Source organism: Lagenorhynchus albirostris, chromosome 18 (assembly GCF_949774975.1).
Source record: "Lagenorhynchus albirostris chromosome 18, mLagAlb1.1, whole genome shotgun sequence".
Lineage (NCBI taxonomy): Eukaryota > Metazoa > Chordata > Mammalia > Artiodactyla > Delphinidae > Lagenorhynchus > Lagenorhynchus albirostris.
This window is the reverse complement of record NC_083112.1, coordinates 11,561,431-11,580,731: the sequence shown is the minus strand read 5'-3', so window position 1 is coordinate 11,580,731 and position 19,301 is coordinate 11,561,431. Positions and strand designations below refer to the sequence as shown.

General features: G+C 36.5%; 1 protein-coding gene across 1 annotated transcript in view; it reads right to left on the bottom strand.

The window, feature by feature from the left end:
- Positions 1-19,301, bottom strand: part of NBEA (neurobeachin) — a 627,916-nt gene that overhangs the window by 17,193 nt on the left and 591,422 nt on the right. Inside the window, exons 49-52 of the mRNA XM_060128644.1 lie at positions 6,628-6,690; positions 6,216-6,305; positions 3,381-3,573; positions 1,732-1,803 (exon numbers count right to left, since the gene is read on the bottom strand). Of these exons, the coding sequence (XP_059984627.1) occupies positions 1,732-1,803; positions 3,381-3,573; positions 6,216-6,305; positions 6,628-6,690 (418 nt within the window). The remainder of the gene's footprint in view (positions 1-1,731; positions 1,804-3,380; positions 3,574-6,215; positions 6,306-6,627; positions 6,691-19,301) is intronic.

The window sequence follows — 19,301 nt, the reverse complement described above, 5'->3', positions numbered from 1 at the left end:
AGCAGTGATTATTTATGAACTGTATTATATATTAAAAACTTGTTGGAAATTTAAGTTCTCCACCGATATGAGGAATTCAAGATGTGAATTTACAACATAATAAAAATATTTAAATGCACTAAATTCAATAGATGTTCACCCTGCACAAGTTCATTGGTGTCCAACAAGTTCGGTAATAATGAGGAATAAATATTGTATGAAGTGTGTTACATAAGGAAAAAAAAAGTCTTAATATTTGCCTCCATCTGTCATTTTCTGATGGCATTTACAATTCACGTGAAAAGAAGAAAGTAGGGATTTGTGGGAGGGGTGTTGTTATGTAGGCAGCCCCTCAGGGAACTTTAGGTCAGCAGCTTTAAAGACCTGGATTGTCAACAAACAGAAACCTTTCCAGAATGGTCTGGCAGGGGAGGAGAGGAATAAGAAAGATGGGAGAGGGACTGGGGAGGAAAGAGACAGGCAGAGAATCAGTGGGTAGCACTGGGATTGAATCTGAATAAAGTCAGGAACTCAGACACACCATCTGATTTCCCTGGTGCCTGTCTGTATGCCAGCCTGTCCCTTACTCCACGCCGTCCTTTCAGGCTAAATCCCTGGGCTGAATTCTTAAACAGAAAATGCAGATGTAGAAGATCAACATCACTTTCTAACACCAATTAAATCTAAGTGCTACTATTTGTGGATATCTACTAACACTAAAATAGTAATTACTAGAGAAGGTAAAAAATAAAAAATAATTTTAAAAACAGCAAAGGAGAAGAAAAGCAAACATCCCGAGTCACTTGAAAACTATGTAATTGGTCCTTGATTAATTAGAATACAGCTATTAATTTTTCCATAGTTACACTCCAGCTGTACGTGACACTGTCGATGTCTTTTCAGCAGAGAAACAGCTAGACCTCAACTCTAAAAATATTCCTTGTCCTAAGTGTATATTCTCCCAAAGAAATGTTAAGTGCTTTTTTGTGTTGGAGTATAAGGAACTAACCCAAATGGCTGTCCCTCATCCTCTTTCTGGGTTCAAAGATGTAGGGTGGATTAATCTAAGAAAAAAATACCGTAACTTGTGTATGGCTTTATAATTTTTCGTATCATGTTCAATTTTTTTCTAATTTAGTTCTCATAAGATCCCATGAGGACAGGCAGAACAAACATGATTAGGAACCATCTTGCAGACATGAAACTGAGGCCCAGAGAGATTAAGGCACTTGCTCTGGATCACACAGCTAATAAATGTGTATGTGATTATTTTAAAATACTTGGAATATCTGCTGCAAATAGTTATAGCTCCCAAGTTTGCAATTCATATGAAACCTTTAATCAAAAAAATGTTTAGCTCTAGTGAGTGGAGATTTCCAGAAAAGAAATTCTTTAGTATTAGTTTTCTTTAGTAATAGCTTTGAGTCCTTATATATTTCAAATAATATAAAGTTGTTAAGGAAGAGTTGAGGCTGAAAGAAAGAACAGTTTGGAATCATTTGCGTTGTTTAGAACCAACCTAAGTGACCTCCTAAAATACCAAGAAAATGCCACAAATAATTATTTTAATACCGACAAATTCTTAGATGGCATGTTATGATTTGCACAGCTCCTTGATGGTAATCTGATGTTATCTGCACATTAATTTGTGGCAGAAAAAACTATTATTCAACTATCATTTGTGATAAATAGCCACATAGGTATCTGTGGAGAGGCAGCATCCATGAAAATGTATTTTTGTTGCTAACGTACCAATGAGTGGATCCATTTCAATGGGAAGATGATGGGCTTGATCCAAGGAGTAACCTGGAGCTCCTCTGAGGCCTAAAGATTAATTAAAAGAGAAAATGACCATAAAGTTCTCAGAAAGGAATTTCCTAATAAGCAGTGTTTTATAATGATTATACAATATATATATTTGCTTAAAAATTATTTGGTAAATTACTGCAAGAATGATTCAGTCACACTACATGTTTTTGTAGACAGTCTTAAAAAAATCATCACAATGGGGACTGCTAGTCTCCACTTAAGATGGAGAAAGCTGGGAAGAGTGTTATCCTAACAAGAAGAAAAAGCTAGATAAAGCGGAAGATTACAAAATTTCTTGAACCCATCAGAGAGCTGAAATCTAAGAAAAGGTCTTGCCTACAAGTAGGGATGGGTATGGGCACAGGCCCACCTGGGTCAAGGCAGAGAGGAAGATGGGGATCCCATCTAAGTGGGCCTTCTTTCAACAGATGACAAGTCAACTGAAGGTACAAAATTGAGCCACACCTAAAATCTTAACCTAAAAGCTACTTTCAGAGGATTAATATTTGGAGCTTGACTGAATTCATTAGTCATAATTTTTTACATGGGGTTATATAACATATAAAACTTTTAAACAATTCTAAAGAAAGATCAATTCTTTATAGTTTCTTTCAATGCAAAACATTTCTAGAGGCTAAGACTCCTGTGAATAAAGTCCTATTTTTAAAAGATGTCTGCTGCATATTTCTGATTGAATGGAAGTCGTTCTACCTCATGTTGAAAATATCGCCAATAACCATAAAATAGGGGCATTTAGAAACTCTTAGGAGATTAAGCTAAAAGTCGTTTGGTTTTTCAGAGTGATGCAGAAGTCAGTAGAATAGAAAGATTCAGGTGAATTCGGCGTGTCTCATCATTCAGTCTTAGAGACATGGGAATCCTTGGGTTTCCAGGGAGATCTTAAGTGATGAACTGGGCCAGCTAAACCAATTAGTCACATACATTCCTGTCCTGGCTAGATAAGTATCAATATGTCTAATTTTTATGACAGAATTATATCACTTCAAGATATACTGGCTGGAAACTTCAGGAATGAGTTTGGAGAAAACACACGTGAAATCACTGAACAATTTAGATTTTGTCTTTTCTCAAAGACTCTAAGCTCCACAGAGAGAGCCATGCTGTTCGTCTTGTTCACTGTTGTACTCCCAGTGCCCAGGACCACTGACACAAAGTGGTCATTCAGATATTTCCTAAATGAATTAATGAAGTGGAAGAAAGAGGATTTGAAACCATCATCTAGAAAATCTAGATTCAAAATCACTTTTGTTTAATATGGGATAAAAATGTTTTTTTTTTTTTTCTCCTGGTGGGGCAGGGTGGGAGGACCTGAATTATCTGCAGGACTGCTTCAATTTGTCACGTACTTATTGGATACTTAACCATTAGCCAAGCATTCTGTGCAGCACTGAAAGACAGCAGCAGTGAATAAGACAGACAAGAGTTAATCAGTTAGGTTCGGCAATTATGTACTCTGCCGCTTTCTGCAGCTCATCTGGCACCCTTGCTAGCCCGCAGCACGCCTACCCTACCCTACCTGAAGCGCAGCTTCTAAGAACCCGTTAGTAAGGGGCTCCCTTAGGTACACATACCCACTGTGTTGTGCCATCGGTTCACTGCAAACAGTCTGCTGCAGGTCACGGTCACCACCGCAGGGATGGTCAGGTGGGGGAGCGTGTTGGCTGCCACATGCGTTACTGGAGAATTTGATGGAAACTTCAGCACCATGATCACATCCTGCTGCATCTGATCTTTAAACATGAGTGGACTCTGTGGAAGGAAACACTGTTGAATAGAAAGGGAAGAGAGCAAAGAAAACAAAAGGAATGACACAGTTAGTGAAAGCTTGGGGGGAGAATGAAATTAACACAGGCTAGCAAGGGCACAAACCAAGAGCCGAGCAGTCGGCACTCTGGTCTGAGAGGGTGGCACAGAGAAGCGAGCAGGGACTCCTCGAAGTCGCCGGGAGGACACCCGCTTATTAAAGACCAGCCGCAATTTAGGTACCGCCAGACGATGTGAGGAGTTGGAGATACGTCCACATGACGGAGCGTAATTATTCAGTGCAGTTACAACATCAGTTTGGTGGAAAAATCAGTCAAGTCAGTTACTGACACTGTTTACATGAAATATGCAGTGAACTGATTCTTTCATTTTTTACCTGGTTGATCTGGGGTCATGGCTACAGTCTAAATAATTAAAATATCACAGCCTCCCTTGTCAGCGCTGTGTGTGCATTTCTGCTGCGGCTCTGATGACTATGGTCTCCTTCCCCTGCTGGATGGTGAGCTTCCTGAGGGATAACACTCTCTTTTCTTTTTTAATCTTTGTTTCTCAATCATCTAGCCTATGACTTGATAGAAAGTAGACACTATAAGAACTACTATTTAGTACTATAAAATACTATAAACATGATTACATAAAAGACACAAAATAGGGATGCTGGGAATAACGATTACTTAGCTTTCATGCATGTTTTGTAATTGTTCACTATTATATATACACATATATATGAATCCTCTGCTACACAAACTTAAAAAGCTTATTTTCTTTATAAACAGTTCCATGCCAATTTAGTCTCTAACAATTTCCCCTAGGAAAGTAATGAGTTCTGACTGGGCATTTCTCCAGGATAAATATTTTTATTATCATTATTAAACAGAGAAAACTAACAGGGGAATACAACTCTTCTGCCAAAGCATTTCATAAAATAAAGTGTGAGAGAGATTCTCTTGGACAGTTTATTAAAAACGCTTCATCTCAGGTGTGGAGGCTCCGCGTCTACACTGTGTCTGGGTGTTTGGATGGGAGCAGCGCATGTGGTGAAAGCCTCTTTGCTTGGCCGCACGCGAGGACCCACTTCAAGCAGCAGAGTTCATTAGTGACTAATCAAGGGGGCTGAAATGAGTTATTGCAGAGGAAAAGAAATGTTTTCAAACACACACATTCATTTATGTGTTTCAGTAGGTGTTCGACTATCAATTCCTTGAAGGTGTAGAGGATGTATTACCTCTGTGTCGCCAGTGCTTAAGGTCGTGCCTGGCACACAGAAGGGGCTCAATACTAACTTGTTAAGTAACTGATAGAACAAATGAAAGGTGTGAACAATACTTCCGTCAGGAAATAACAACTGATACATTTGTTTACACATATATTATGGACGATGTTCAGGAGCATTTTATTCCAATACTAGGGTGTCTGGTGCCTTGATAACTGTCTAGAAACACTGATGAACTGTAATTCATTTTGCAAACAGGTTTTTACCTTCAAACTTTTTTTTTTTTTCAGTAAAACCTTAGTGGAAAGTCACAGTTAAAAAGTGAATTCTAAAGTAGTTTCTTGGAAAAAAAATTACCTTCTTCAAATTAGATAAAGAGGGAAATGTTCACCATTTGCTAAAAACTGAAAAAAGGACTGCTTTGTTATGAAAACTGATTTTTAAAACTCAGATTAAAATGAAAAGAATATTACCTTTTCCTTTGAAAAATGAGAATAAACCTTTTAATGTAAGTAGCTGCTGTGGCTGCTGACACTAGCTACCATTTACTGAGCACTTGTATGCCAGGGGCTGGTCTAAGTGCAATATTCAGTATCGAGTCATTACATTTTCAGGGTTGGTACTATTTTTACCCCCAGTTACAGATGCTGAAATGTAAACAGAGAGCTTAAATACCTCGTCCAATTCATTCATTAGTTCATGGCAAGAGACGGTGTTTGACACAAGTCTGGCTCTGAGGCCCTTATTCTTTTCTTTTTTTTTTTTTTACGTCTTTATTGGAGTATAATTGCTTTACAGTGGTGTGTTAGTTTCTGCTTTATAACAAAGTGAATCAGTTATCCATATATATATGTTCCCATATCTCTTCCCTCTTGCGTCTCCCTCCCTCCCACCCTCCCTATCCCACCCCTCCAGGCGGTCACAAAGCACCGAGCTGATCTCCCCGTGCTATGCGGCTGCTTCCTTTATTCTTAACCCCTCTTCTCTAGAGCCTCCCTGAAGTGGCTGTAAATTATATTTCTTTCCTTTTCTCATGAACTACTTCCCCTACCCCACCTTGCCCAAAAAGATTAAATTAGGCAGCATCATATTGTGTTTATATTATATTTACATTCTAATTTGTAAACGTAATCTAATTTTGGTGCTGGTGTGTGTCTGTAAGCCTGTATATGTATGAAGGAGTTTATGTAGATGCATATATAGTCAGAGAGGATGGCTATTTTTGTGAATCCAAAATTGGGCTAGTTGAAGCCAAACTTAAAGGTAAGAACTCTACTCCTTTCTCTGTTTCTCCCTCGGGTAATCAGTATATACTGAGGCTGAAGAGTTAGCCAATAAAGTGAAGAGCCTTTTAAAATGCTGCTAAAAATCACTATTTTATTTGATCTATACTCAGGTCCAAAATGTTCCGCAAGCTGCTATGTCTTACCAGGTGCATGGCAGAGCTCCGAGGCGGATGTGGCTCAATAAGCAACTGAGATGGCGTTTGTCCAAAGTTCTGTATCTGTGCCTCCATGGCCTGCAGGGGAAGGAGAGTAATTGTCATAATCAATATGCATCAACGAGAGAGGTCAACACACTCTGACAACTCAAGTGTATCCCAAGTCAGCCATGAAAAAAGTCCAGAATATTCACCGGGTGCTCTTCTCGCAGGGTGCAAAATCATCCAAGTGTTAGTATTTTGTAGACAAGCTTTGCTTCTCCTTCCAAACATGCTTCCATTAACCAAGTCACTATTCTTATTTAGAAGCAGGGGTTAAATGTGGAAATGTTATCCTGTGAGTGCATGCATGCAGCTAGAGACCAAAGAACACTCTGAACACTAAATACAACACATATACCTTAATAAAGTCCTTTGTAAGAAGGAACATATGGGGATCTCTAATGAAATAAGCTTCTGGAATCTTAATGGGAAAAAAAAGAATGAGACATAAAGTCCACTAAGGATACAAAATAAAGTCAAATAATCATGTGTTCTAATCAATTCAGAGGGCGATCAGTAGAAAGAACATTAAGACTTTCGTATAATAATCAAATATGGTAAGACTTTCACTACAAAAAATACATTTTAGTGTGCTATGCTATTCTAAGATGAATCCTGGAATATTATTTATAAGGTATGAATTCATTTCTCTCAAAAATTTCCTGAAAATTTAGAAAGAACTAACCCAAAGAGGAAATAATTCTTGGGGCATCCTGACCTATGCAGTATGTCATTAAAACCTATGCAGATGGAAATATTAACGAGATTTTGTGATTTCCAATAGATAAAAATAATTCTAGATCTCAGACTGTCTGGAGTGTAAAATATGCCTTTTTTGTGTGTATGTTAAAGAGATACTCTTATAAGAGATTTAAGTATTTCTTCTATACATAAATTCTACAGGGAAAAATTTTCAATATATTAAGCTAGACTAACAGAAATATTTTTCTGAAATATTGTAAGTAGGTAACTTAAGTCAACAAGGAGAAGCACAATATTTACTATGATTATTACTCTGTTACCATGCTAATTTTCCCCCTAAAATTGTGTGCACTGTGGTTGCACATAAAAGTGAAATTCGAAAGTCATTGCTGAGTGCTTGGGAGTCAGGTAAGGTGGTAGGTGGCTCTCGACACAGCACTGCTACTAATCCCGTCACTATCTACAATTCTCATTTATAAAGTCTTTAAATTTAATAATCCATCCTCCTAGACTGCATTTCAAGAAAATGTTTATCAATAAAAATGTGAATTTTCAAATTGATTAGCAATATTAAACATGAATGCATCATTATCTGCCATATTTTAACAATTGCATAAATGGAGCTTTGGTTCTTTTACTTGTAGAGGCAACAGGACGAGTTATTAAATCTCTTTACGTGCTGTCCAGTTTTAATGTATACATTTATTTGCATGTGTCCACTCATATGCGAAGTGTGACTATTTCACTAAATTGTACTCACATAGATACCATTATACTTTATCTCCCCAATGCAAGATTTAAGATTAGAAAGGGGGGAGAGACCATTTCTGGTTAGGTTCACATTCTGAACAATAAACTCTTGAGAATTATTTGAAAATCAAAAAAAGTACTCATTGTATTGTTAAAGTTGCCCTAGTTAGAAAATGTCCAATACCTAGCTTAATGTATCATGAACTAAATCTCTCTAGCAATAGATACCATTGCTTGTGTTTTTCCTCCTCCAGATAGAGGACCAGGTTGGGGGTAGGGAGACAGAAGTAAAATCAAACACATTTAAATCTCTAGATCAGTGCCTCGCATTTAGTAGGTAGCCTTTAAATGTTCACAGAAAGAATCAATCAACAAACATGTTTTGCTTGACTTATTTTTCTGGAAGGGAAATATCAAAATTACATTAAAAAATGTTCTGAAACAGATTTAATTTCCAGAAATCTTCTGTACGGTTCTCTTCAGGAGGTCCTGCCTCTGATCCTTTTGGACTGAGGCACAATACACACACACATACATATCTTAAATGGCTCTCAAATGGCGTCAGGGTAAATTTCAAGTTGTGCTCAATCTCACCCTTGCATTAAGACAATCGATTCCCAACATTCAACATTTATTTATTTTAAGACTAAACTGAATCTCTCTTCCTGTGATCTACCTAAAGGTTCTTATTCCAGTATTTATCTTTTAGCTATTGTGTAGTCCTGCTTTCTAATAATTCCTTGCCCTCTGATTTTAAATTGCACAGGTCTTTCCGATCCTGGAAAAGCATGCTGTCTCCCCTAAGTCTATTAAAATGTTTGAAAGGGAAGTGAGCACCTACTGACTTTCCTGATTGGCTCCCCCTGTCATATGCTTTCTGTGCTCCCCCACTTTTAGGAAGTCATCAATGTCTCCCTTTTCATTAAGAAGGGAGGTACTACTGCTGACTATTGTTATTGGGCAAATGGATATTTGTTATATTATTATATGTTATATTATTCTCTCTACTTTTGTATATGTTTGAAGACTTTGATTTTTTAAAAAAGTGATGCTGACAAGGAGAAAGATATTGTTTTCCATGGTGAGGTTGGGCTTTGAACAGAGATACAAATAAAACTACTGTAGAGCAGAAAAGGAAAAAAAAAACTGATAAATTTTTATGGCTTCATCTCTCTGTTACCAGCTCATATTTTTGATTGCCTATTTCATTTCTTTAAACATATTAAATCCTTTTAGAAATTAAAAAAAAAAAGGTACTTTGTATGGGCGCATGCCCGGAGATATACACAACCCATTCTGCAACCTATGACGCACAGCAACTGAGTAGTTGTTATGATGGAGGAGAAAATGCCTCGCTTCATGCTAACCTTGGGCAGGGTTCTAAATCCTTCCCAGAAATCCTTCCTAAATCGTAATCAATGTCCTCCATATTCTCACAACATATTTTCCCCTTTATCATGGAATTCAACACATAATTCCTTACGTGTGTCTGTTTGCTCAGACTGTGAATCTCTGCAGGTCAGGGCTGTGATTTCGTCCTACAGAGTCAAAAAATGTTTGAATACAGAAGTGGGGAAATGGTAGGGTATTTGGGTAAAACTGAAAGGTAGCCTGAAAAGAGAAAAGCACAGTAGCAGAGAAAACTTCAGAGTTCTTTTCTCTTACAATTCAGTGCCACAAAAACAATTCAGTTAACGAACATTTGTTGAATATTTACTTCACACCAAGGGATATAAAATCAGACAGCAGACTGCCCTCCAGAAGTTTTCAGCCCATAAGGACATGAGATGAGGACATCAGGGCACATGGTAGGTAGGACCATGGGGGAGGCCAGCCCAGAGGGCCAGGGAGCCCGGAGGAGTAATGGACTGAAACTCAGGTGGAGAATGGGGGAGGAAGAGCAGGGCTGTTAGGAAAGGGACTTCCAGAAAAAGAACATGAGCTAAGGTTTGAAGGTTAAGTAGAAATTAGCTGGATAACACCATAAAACGAGTTTTTGCTATATGGAATTTTTTGTCATATAGTGGAATTTTTCCATTAATACAATTTTTCCAAATATATCAAGTAAAAAAACCTAAACAACTACTTACAGTTAATTATAAGGTGGATTCTTTCTATACTATCAGAAATGGTATCTTTGAAAATTCTACGTATTTCTATTTCTCTATATATTGTTCTGCATGGGTCAGAGAGACTTAATGTTATTCATAAAACATATATTTATTGAGTACCTACTAGTACCTGGTACCCTTCTACAGATCTCTGATACTCATCAAACAAAACAGATAGAGATTCCTGCTCTCGTAGAGGTTGCATTCTAGCCAGGATGCCATAGGGGCTTACATTCAGCCAGATGTCACACAACGGCATCCCATGGGCTAGATTCAGCTCACAGACATGGTTTCTACTTGAGCCAACATTTATAGGTTGGGAAATTTCATACAGTAATTTGGATTTTCTGGCTTCTCTCAGAAAAAATCAGAAGATCTGACATTACCTCATTAGCATTCCTTCATGGCAACACTCGTCAGGAGCACAGACTCTTTTTTAACACCCACCACTCATGTGACCCATGCATGCACTGCCATCTGGCCAGCTTCACTAGTTTATTCCCTGTCTGACCTCTATAGACATCAGCATTTGTGAATCCTTTTAAAATCTAATACCAAAACTTTAGTTTGAGTTACAAGAAATCTATTGCTTTATGTATCTATTGCACTTTCCAGTGAAGAAAGGATGAACTAACATTGTATGTGGGAGCTCATGAGTTGTAAACCTTGGGAAATAAGTCTGTAAACCTAACTCGCTTCATTGAATCTAAGATGTTATCCATTATTGAAGCATCATTATTTTATATACGATGAAGAAGTACAAAATGATGCCAATTAAACGATGATGCACCGTTGAAGGTAAGTAAGACACACTGTGATTTGGATTTTGAGATACAACAATGATGTACATCTTAGAATCAATAAGTTACAGTAACTTTTTACATGTAATAGTCACCGATATTATAAGTCTTACATATTTCATACAAATCTAACATAAGTAATAGGCTTTAAACACTAGATTTTAAAACATGTGACTGACAAAACCTTTGCTGATTTATAAAAGGAAAGACTATGTATTCATTGGTGGACAGCTCTTCGGTGGGATAACATGAAAATATGGAGCTGCTTATACTTAAATAATAACATTAGGCCTTTGCGATTGCTGAACTTGCTATTTATTTTTTTTTTGAGGTTCAAGGAAGACAAATTCATAAAGTACACTAATCCTAGGTGTATAGGTTGATGAATGTGCGTGTGTGTGTGTGTGTGTGTGTGTGTGTGTGTGTGTGTGTATTTTCTCCCCCTTATAACCACCACCCAGATCAAGACAGGGCTTTGGGATGAAATGGGCAGGTCCATATCTCGATCTGAGCAGCAGCTACATGGGAGTACATAGATTCCCTCTTTCCCCTCCCAGCCAATTCTTCCCACTCCTCAACGTCTGCCAAGCTGATCACTATTTTGATGTTTATCATCACTGACTATTTTTTCTGTTCTTGAACTTTGATGAATGGAATCGTAAAATATATATTTTTGTGCCTACCCTTTTTTTTTGGGGGTTAACATAAAGTCTGTGACATACTTCCTTGTTGTTGTGTGTCAACGGGTTTTTTTTTTTTTTTTTTTGCTATTTAGTATTCCATTGTATTAATCTTCCACAATATATCAATTCTCCTGTTGACGGACATTTGGGTTGTTAACAGTTCCAGGTTATTATGAATAAAATTGCTTAGAAAATACTTGTACATGTCTTTCGAGGGAGGTGAGTAGTTATTTCTGCTGGGTGTATACCCAGGTATGGGGTTGCTGAGTCATAGGGTAGGAATGTTTAGTTTTACTGCTAAATTGTTCTCCAAAGTGGTTGTGCTGATTTTGAGTATTTGTAAGCGTTTGTGAACGCAGAATGCAAAGGTCAAGTTGTAAATAGAGCAATGATTTAGACTATGTGGACTTTTAGGGCACTGATATGCTGAAACTCTTACATGTCAAACTCATTTGTGTCTGATAATTATTATAAAGAATACCACTTTACTTCTTCACCAGGAATTTTTCAGAGAGAAAGTTAGTCAAGGGATTTAAATTTTAATTGTTGTGTCGATTCTTGCTTATTCTTATAAAAATTATTCTGTGAATATTTAATTAAGGCCGTCATCATGTATTTAGCATTTATTTTTCTTCCCAGCTAAAATCTGTCAAGAAACAGGTAGGTGAAGGGAGGGAGGGATAAATTAGGAGTTTGGGATTAACAGATACACACTACTACGTATAAAATAGATAAACAACAGGCCCTACTGTATAGCACAGGGAACTATGTTCAGTATCTTATAATAACCTATAATGGAAAAGAATCTGAAAAAATATATACATGTATATATAACTGGATCACTTTGCTATATACCTGAAACTAATACAACATTATAAATCAACTATACTTCAATTTAAAAAAAAGGAAAAGAAATAGGTAGGTTATAAAATTAGAGGGAAAAAAAAAGACTTTTTTTTTTAACACCTTGGAGGAAGTTCCAAAACACAGACTTTTGCAGGGGAAGGCAGAGAAGTGAAGAAAATGTGAAGTGAATTATGCTTAGGAGAACAATAGAAGCACATTTGAACAGTACATGTGATTTTCAGATTTCATACACATATATGACACACAACTCAGTTTCACCTGCTTATATGTAATATAAAGCTCCTACTAGGGAAAGTTCCCATTAGGGACAGTTTCCCTCTTGTCCCTTCCCTACCTTCTGATTGTCCCCTTCCTTAGCCTTGTTAGGCTCGCTTTGAAAAATCCTCCAGGACCCACCTGCCAAGTTACAAAATTACCCACGCCTTCATTCAGCTCTCCTTTTTCTCACTTATTCTCAAGGAGCTCTCTCTAGTTTTTCATCTTCCCCACAGGTCAGGGGCACTGTGTATGGCTGTGTCATTGATGTCACATACAAAGGTGCCCAGTTGGGGGACAAATGAGTGATAGAATCAACCCTAATTGCCAGAGGAAGGAGCACCTTTTGTAATTATCCTTCTAAAGAGGGTGGCTTTTTAAATTTGCACAAACAGGCCATATGTGTTCGCAATGGCTCTGACATACGCCTTATTTCTTTGACCTGCTGCAGCTCTTGTTTAATTGCTTTTTCCCCCCCCACTTCTTACCTTCCCTCCCAAGAAAGTTCTACCTCCTCTATGAACAAAGATACAAGTTTGGGATTAAATTCTCAGAAAAGGAAGTGAACATGCTGTGGTGTATGTGTGTTATATGTATGCCTATTAATACAAAAGACTTCACAGCCAAGGTAAAGTAAATGTGGTGACAGCTAAGTCATAGTTTAGAACGATGTTCAAATTAATGATAAATTCAAAATATTCTAAAAGACAGAAATGAGGTGAACAAGTGTGCTTTCTCCTTCCCTCTGTGTTAGACTAGTTATCTATTTACACCTTCCCTTGTATGCACAAGCTAAAAACTTGATTAACGTCCTCTTTTCCTCAATGCAGGTGAATTTAGCCCAGATACATTTTTCTCCCATAGAATCTTTACAACTTCTAGTCTTTTTTTGCAAATGTAATTTAGTATTGCTTTTCAGATGAAATGCCATCAGGTCTAAGTGCCATGAGAGAGACAGTGTGAGGAAGCTAATAAGGTAGGCTGTCAAATGACCTATTTCATCCAATTCTCTTGGTCTGTACAATCTTTTAAACGGTTTTCCAAAAAATCGGCATTTTATAAAGTACTACAGGCTATGCTATCCACAATGCAAAATATCAGACTATGTCCAAATTACCAGTCAATTATCAACAAGTTTCAGAAAATTGAAGAAAAAAAATAGTAAAAGCTTGGGAACACACAGAAAGATTTTCAAAAAAAATTTCCTTAGTACTGTGTGTATCTCTGTGTACAGCTCTTACTTAGAATGATTTTACTTTAACACTTGAGAGTGGATATTCTTTTTTTTGTTGTTTGACCAGAAAATACAACTTTGACATACAGTTAAAAATATATGTGATTTTTATCCCTTCTGTTCTACCTCCAATTCTACCAATTCTATACCAAATAGGAAAAAATATGGAATCTTGAGAAGTCTGAAATAATAAAAAGAAAGATTGCTTAATGGCAGAATGTATTTTAAGTGATAAGCTTTTGCTTCTGGTTTATTATTGTAATAAAACGAGATCATATAAAGCATTACTTTTTAATGCTGGAAAAGCAGGAGCAAAATAAATCAAGCAAATGCTACCTAAACTTTATTATTTCTTGCCTTATAAACATTTAACTATATAAAAAATTAAAATGCTATTTTATATTCAACTGCTTCTAGTTTTTCATAGAAACTACAAAATAAAAGAACCAAGGTGTTTCCTTTGTTTTAACAATTGACTGCATTAAGGCTAAGCCTATACTAGCAAAATTATGAGAATATTTAAACAAATATTTGGTGACTCAGGTAAAAAAGAACCACATTTGCTTTAATTATCAGACTATGTTAGATGATATTTGAGGAAGGGGGTTTCTAGTTTGCTCATTTATCTGCCTCAGTGCTTGGTTTTATTCTTTTGGTATAAAACAAAACAAAAAAAAAAAAAAAAGAGAGGAGACATCCTCCTGCTGATTCCTATTTCCTCCTTGGAATGATGAATTATAAGGATATTACATAATTGACTTAACAAATGAATGTGAAAAAACAAGCACCATATCCTCTAGACAGAAAAAGCTCTGTCTAGAACATTAAAAAAAAAATATTAGGTCAGTGCCAGTGGTGGCAAGCTCACTCAGTTTTTCTACTTAAAAATAAGTCAGGTCAGGTAGAAAAAGTAGATGTATTTTAATGTAGCAGGTAGTGGTTTTCCTCCCCTGGATGCCTTATATACTCCTCCTAGAGTGGTGACTAACTCAGGGAAACAGAGAAGTGAGCTGGATCAGCATCCTTGCCCCTGGGAGATGGTCTCCAGGGACTGCATCACTGGTACTCCCTTGCTCTCTGGCTTCCCACTGGGTTTAGCCACTGAGAAGTCAGGACAAAAGATAGGAAGGCGAAGTATTTATTGTATGTTCCCTCATTGCCAAGTCATAGTTTGGCAGTGGCTGGGTTGCATTTCTCTACCTAATGCCACAGATCCTGATGGGTGACCACCCACCTAGGGCTACTTCTCCTGCCAGGCTCTGGCAATAGCCCCCTGCCCCTATACCCTCAGGCCTAGGTGCGGTACCCAGATGTTAACCCCTGGAGGCTTCTCCTTCCCTTGGCCATCCACTTTATCCTGCCCCATATTTTTGTAAATAGGACTATTATTAAGCTCTTCATTATCCCTTTAAAATTTGTTAGAATTTTGGTAATATTTATCACATAAAATTTTACAACATAAAATTCACCATCTTAACCATTTTTAAGTGTACAGTTCAGTAGTGTTAAATACATTCATATTATTGTGCAACCAATCTCTAGAACTCTCTTTATCTTGAAAAACTGAAACTCTGTGCCCATAAGACAACTGCTCATTTCACCTTCCCCCAGACCCCAGAAACCACCCTTCCGCTTTCTGTCTCTATGATTTTGACTATTCTAGGTACCTGGAATCATATAGTAATTTGTCTTATTGTGACAGGCTTATTTCACTTAGCATAACATCCTCAAGGTTCCTCCCTGTTACAGCATGTGACAGAATTTCCTTCCTTTTTAAGGTGAAATAATATTCCACTATCTGTTTATGCCATATTTTTTTATCCATTCATCTGCTGATGGACCCTTGGGTTGCTTCTACCCTTTGGCTATTGTGAATAATGCTGCTGTGAACATGGGTGTACAAATATTTCTTTGAAATCTTGCTTTCAATTCTTCTGCATATATAACCAGGAGTGAAATTGCTAGATCGTACGGTAGGTCTCTTTTTAAGTTTTTGAGGAACCTCCATACTGTTTTCCAGAGAGGCTGCACCATTTTACATTCTTACAGTAGTGTACAAAGGTTCCAATTTCTCCACATCCTTGCCAACACTTGCTATTGTCTGTTTGTTTGTTTGACAGTATCCAACCTAATGGGTGTGAGGTGGTACCTCACTGGGGTTTTGATTTGCATTTCCCTAATGATTAGTGATGTTGAGAATCTTTCCCTGTTCTTCTTGACCATTTGGATATCTTTTTTTGGGGTCTTCATTATCCCTTTGAAAGGGTAATGTGCTGAGATCCTGACTGATACAACTAGGATTGGTATTAGGTATAATATATAAGAAAAATGCTGGTTAGCTTTTCCTTCATTTCCAGGTAGGACTGACAAAAAGGTGATTACATCTAAGCAAGAGACATTTTCGTAGAGGATTTAGAATATCTGGGGGATAAACACTGTCATAAGCTTCTTGGGGGAGGCCATGGAGTCTTTTTACAGTCTATACTTGTTAATCCTCAAAAAAAGAAAAAAGAAACTAAAACACTCTGTTTGGATGATTTAGAGACTGACCTACCTGGAAGCAAGGGTTTTAGCAGAGGATATCTTAAGGATGTTTCCAGGTTTTTGGTTCTTTGCCCACTTTTGGGTTGATCATTCAATAGTACTTAGTAGAAGACTCAGCCCAGAAATGCTTAATGATATGTGAGAGGAAACACTACAATATCCCTGCCAAATTCTCCCTCGATGAATAAATTTATATAAAGCAAACTCTATGCTGGCTGATTCAGGAAATGGAGGAGGGAAGGAGCTTGAGGAGAGGGTGGTGGTGGAGGGGGAGGGAGGGAGGGAGAGAAGCAGTAGTACAGGTGGTGACCTTTCTTCACTACATGGAATAAGTTCACTTGGAGTGTCTGATTATGGAAAGAAAATAATAAAGTTGAAATAGATTTATTTGGTATGCGGGAAGATATCAAGACAAAGGTTCACCAGGTGCTGGTATAAACATTACAAAATGAAATCATTCACTTTTATTAAACTAAATTCAAATTAAAAATAGTATTGCATGTATTTGGCAGAACAAAATGCTCTTCTTTGATTTTGACATAAATGGGAAACAGTAATTTAGATATACTATATTGAGATCAAATGGCTTTAAATAGGCTCATTATCAATATGTTTAAAACACTTAAAAATGAGTCCTAAACATCTAACTGAAATGTTTATGTACTTAGCTTGAGTAATATCCACTTCAACAAACTGAAGGATGCAATATGTTTTGAATAATTGTTAATTTATGCTAAGGTAACAACTGTGTAATATAACTGAAATCTATGTTAATAGAAGATAAGGAAAACCCTTCCAGCTATTTCTATTACAAACAGCAGGCTGCAATTTTCACCCTTCTTCCTCGTGTAAAATATGACTTTAGATGCTTGTAAAAGCATTTTCTGTTAATTTCTGAAAATCAATAATTAGCATTCTCAGCACCACACAATAAAAATAACACAACGAGGGGAAAAAGCATATCTCACATAAATGGCACACATCCCTCTTTGACTAACTGAATTATTTATGCTTCTCTGTGGATGATTGATGACCATGGACTAGCTAAGGACTGCAGTAATTGGGAGAAAAGATAAATCTAAATTAAAGATTCATTCACTTACCAAAATTAAATGTGTCATTAATTTCCTTGATACTAATTTCTATATAGAAACTTTATTCATTGAATCATCTCAATGCATGCCTTATTGCTGTGGATGAGAAGCACATTAACAGATATATTTGAACTTAAACTCTTACTAGTTTTAGGGATCATAATATTCTTGTTGTTTCCAAAATGACTCTTTAAATGTTAAATAATACCTAATGTGTATTTTCACTCCGATAATTTAAAATGTAGGGTTTTTCCTTCTATTTTAATTTGGCTTTTGAATTTGTTAACATTTCTAGCTCAGCAAAATTTCTAGTAATTATAGGGGAGAAAATTAAGATGGTTTAAGAAATATTTATCAGCCCTTTTGTTGATCATTTGTTGCCATCACGTCTCAGAATAATTGCCTAGGAGAAGAGAACCCTGAACCTCCCTCATCTGAAGACAATTGGGCATCACGGCACCGGTAAATAGACAATATTGTGCTACAACCCACTCAAGCGATGCAGGAGGGGGTGTTGTTATCCCTTGTCAGATCAAAGAAAGAAGTCAGAAATGGGGGAAGGAAAGAGGGATAACAAATTCACAGAAAGAATAAGCAGTGATTGTAGAGGCCATCAATGTTGTCGCTATAAATACCTTCATTTACATCATCAAGATGAAAAGTGGGTTAATTTTTTTCCTTATGAATTTTATGAGTTCATCTTCTAGGAAAGCCAGCATTGCAGATGTTTTGGTTAAAGACACATCTGTCTTCTTGGTTCTTGACAGCCCTATCATGTCAGTTCTCTGTAGTAGCAAGGAATGTTTCAGCAAGAAAATAAAGTGAAAACTGAAGTGATCTATTCTACTTCCTATGGGCATATTTTCACCATAGCAGATCCAAAGGACTACTTTGTTATCCCTGTCAGATCAAAGAAAGAGATAAATCAAGAAAATATAGCCTAAGATTAAGAAATATTAGTAACAGAAAATCAGACTAAAAATACCACATTTTTATGACTACTGTTAACATTAAAATGTATTCAATGTTTTGATATTCCCAGCATAAATAGATAAATGAGTAGATATGTATAAATAAATAAATGTTGCATTGCCCATATGTTCTAATAATTTTCCAGCAAAACAGTCTTTTATGGTAGGCTTATGTGTATACCTTTCACGGTCAAAGAGAAGTCATTTAAAACATTTTTCAACTTGGCAGTGTCGACTATAGATATGACGGTATAGAGAAATAAATTATTAAAACAGAAGTTCTTCCAAGACACTTCATTTAATTATGTTTTAGGGTAGTAATAATCAATGTCCATGGTAGTGCTTTATACGTTACAAAGTATTTTTACATATCTTTTCTCATATGATCCTCAAATACAGTCCTATGAGGTAGATATCATTTCTGTTATCATATTTTAGGTGGTTAAACAAAGGTCCATTAAAGTGACTTACTTATGTCACTCAAATAATAATGTTGGAGCTGTGATATAACCTATTATCTGATTTCCATCTTTCCACCATCTTTTATTGACTGCTAGGTACCACAGAATCATACTCTGAGGCAGATAGGCTGAGTAATTATATCCATGACGGTAAGAGTGATAATTTTTAAAAACAATTTTAGAATAAAATATTTTTCACTCATCGTAAGAGTACAGTAAATAATTGTTGTGGCATTTAATTTGTAATCTCTACTAACCAACTATTAACTATGGCATAATCTCCTAGTGCCTTTGGAACTCTCAGAAATTGATAAAATTTATGTTTTCTGGAAAGTGATTAGAAAAAATGATCCAAAAAAATGACTGATAAAGATTTCTTAAAGCTACCTTAAAATTTTCCCTATAGTTACTGGAAGTTTTACTGAGTTGAAAGTTTTAACAAATTCAAAAGCATAAACGAAATAGAAAGAAAACCTTACAGCTTAAATTAGTAAAATGGAAATGCACATTAAAAGTCCCCTAGATTTAAAGAAATTATTTTAGAAGTAAGAAGAATATCA